The sequence below is a fragment of the Alexandromys fortis genome, unplaced genomic scaffold (genome assembly GCF_014885135.2).
Source record: "Alexandromys fortis isolate MF-2015 unplaced genomic scaffold, M_Fortis_MF-2015_v1.1 scaffold_11, whole genome shotgun sequence".
NCBI classification, from domain to species: Eukaryota; Metazoa; Chordata; class Mammalia; order Rodentia; family Cricetidae; genus Alexandromys; species Alexandromys fortis.
In genome coordinates, this window is record NW_026067912.1 from 18,024,196 (window position 1) to 18,026,163 (window position 1,968).

At 43.1% G+C, this 1,968-nt stretch overlaps 1 protein-coding gene across 1 annotated transcript; it reads right to left on the reverse strand.

Moving 5' to 3' along the window:
- Window positions 1–446: 446 nt before the first annotated feature.
- On the reverse strand, window positions 447–1,666 carry Krtap24-1 (keratin associated protein 24-1). Its single transcript, XM_050138712.1, has one exon. It carries the CDS (start codon window positions 1,655–1,657, stop codon window positions 911–913), a length of 747 nt encoding a protein of 248 aa, XP_049994669.1. The 5' UTR covers window positions 1,658–1,666; the 3' UTR covers window positions 447–910.
- Window positions 1,667–1,968: the final 302 nt, after the last annotated feature.

Below are 1,968 nucleotides of genomic sequence, written 5' to 3' on the forward strand. Positions count from 1 at the left end.
AACAAAACCCCCCAAAACGAGAAACCAGCAGTTGAATGCACACTGTGCTCAATAATGGCCAAACATCAGTGAATGTGTCATGAACAATAAGGAAAGACATGGTTTCCAGATAGAAAAGTGTTTATTAATCAAGAATCAAGAATCAAGGCATTTTTTAGAATTAGAATGGCATAATTCAACAGAGCAGGATTACAGAAGAATACAGAACATAGATAAATTCTGGGAGTCATAGACAATCTGCAATAGCATTTTTTCTCTGTTTTGTCATATATTTTCTGTATTTCAGTCACTTCTGAGGGTTTCTTCCAAATGTCCTGGCCAAAGGCCAACTGTCAATCAACCCTGGGCTTTGTGTCTTCTTTGAAAAAGTAGATTGCTGAGGTTTTCTCTTTAGTCGCTATATTTGTTAATATTTGCTCATCCTTATAATCAGTCAGGAGGGGAAGGATGAAATAGCTCCTTTCAGAATATTTAAGGCCATTTTATTTCTCCCTTTTCTGGCAAGATGCTTATCAGGCGGTTAAAACAAAATAAACAAAAAAAGCAGAACAATTGGAAAAAAAGCTGTCGAAATCAACCGTCAAACCAAGATAGAAGATCACCACAGTGGCAGGCAGGTGACAACCAGAGTAAAAAAGTTTATGATTGTTCTTCATGTGGAGTCTCTTCAGTAAATCCATTCTAGTGAGTTTTAAAGCTAACACTACCATCATAATCAGACTTTTATACAGGGAGCACTAACCAAAGACAAACTACGGAGTGGTTAACCAAGTCTAGGGTTACACTTGAGGCCAGTGCAACAACCTTCTAGAGATAAATAAAGCAATTTAGCAGAATAATAGAGACCATAGAACCGGGTAGAATCTGCTTCGTCAGCCTATCCAGAACTCTCGTGCAAGCTGTAAGTCGATCAGTAGCAATTCAGAGGTCTTCTATTGCTGCATAAATATCTCAAAGGTGGAAATGCACTGTGTATGTAGCTCAGAGACTGAAAGTTTCTACATAAGTAGCCCCGTGATGGGAAGCTTGAAGGCCCATAATTTGAATACTGGCAATATCTCATTAGGTTATTTGGGGGTTGGTAGCTATTGGTAATGTAACAAGATGGGGAGAAGCCATTGGTGATGAATCCAAAATTTCCATAGCTTCTATATCCACTGTTGCCCAGACCACAGTGACGTAGTGTTTGGAGATTCGTAGGGAAGGAATTAAATTGCCCTATGAAGCAGGAGCCATTTTGAGGAGTTTGGCAGGCTTTAGATGCAAGTCGAGTAGCTGTGCTACAATTGGATACATACCCTTTGGTCCCGGTACAGGGACTGCAGCTGGGTCTGGATCTGATGTTGGTAGTTTCGCAGGCACTCACGACTTGATTTGCAGATGGGGAATTGCAAGGCACACAGGAGTCCGAGGGATCACCAGCTGGAGAGCAAGTCTTGGGCTCATGGCTGGGAGCTTCGCGGCAAGGTGCTTCACAGTAGGAGTCCTGGCAATGATCCAGAAGCCAGAGGTTGCCTTGGCAGCTGCTGGGTACGTAATGTCTGAAGGCCGGGTTTACATCATCGGAGCAGATGGTGATGGAAGGTGTCACGGGGATGTAGCAGTGGTTTCTATGGGAGGTAGCTCTGCAAAGTCCAGGATAGCCCAGAAGAGACATGGAGACTGAGTACAAGCAAGAAGCAGTTGCGTCGGTATGGCCTGGCTGCAGTTGGAGGACTCTTTATATCTTCCCTGGTGACTGCTAGGGACATCTCCAGACTCTTCCTTCTCTCGGTCTGGCACAATAACACAGAGCATCTCATTACTGCATTGTTTAGCTACAGCTGCTCGTGTCTTCAGGCTCATACAAAAATAAGTTTGTTTTGAGTCTTCAAAGTACCTGTAATCACTACTCTGGCCATTGCCCAATGGTCAACTTCTGTAGACCATAGCTTTAGTGAATAGTGATTTCGGTGTTGCTAGGAAACT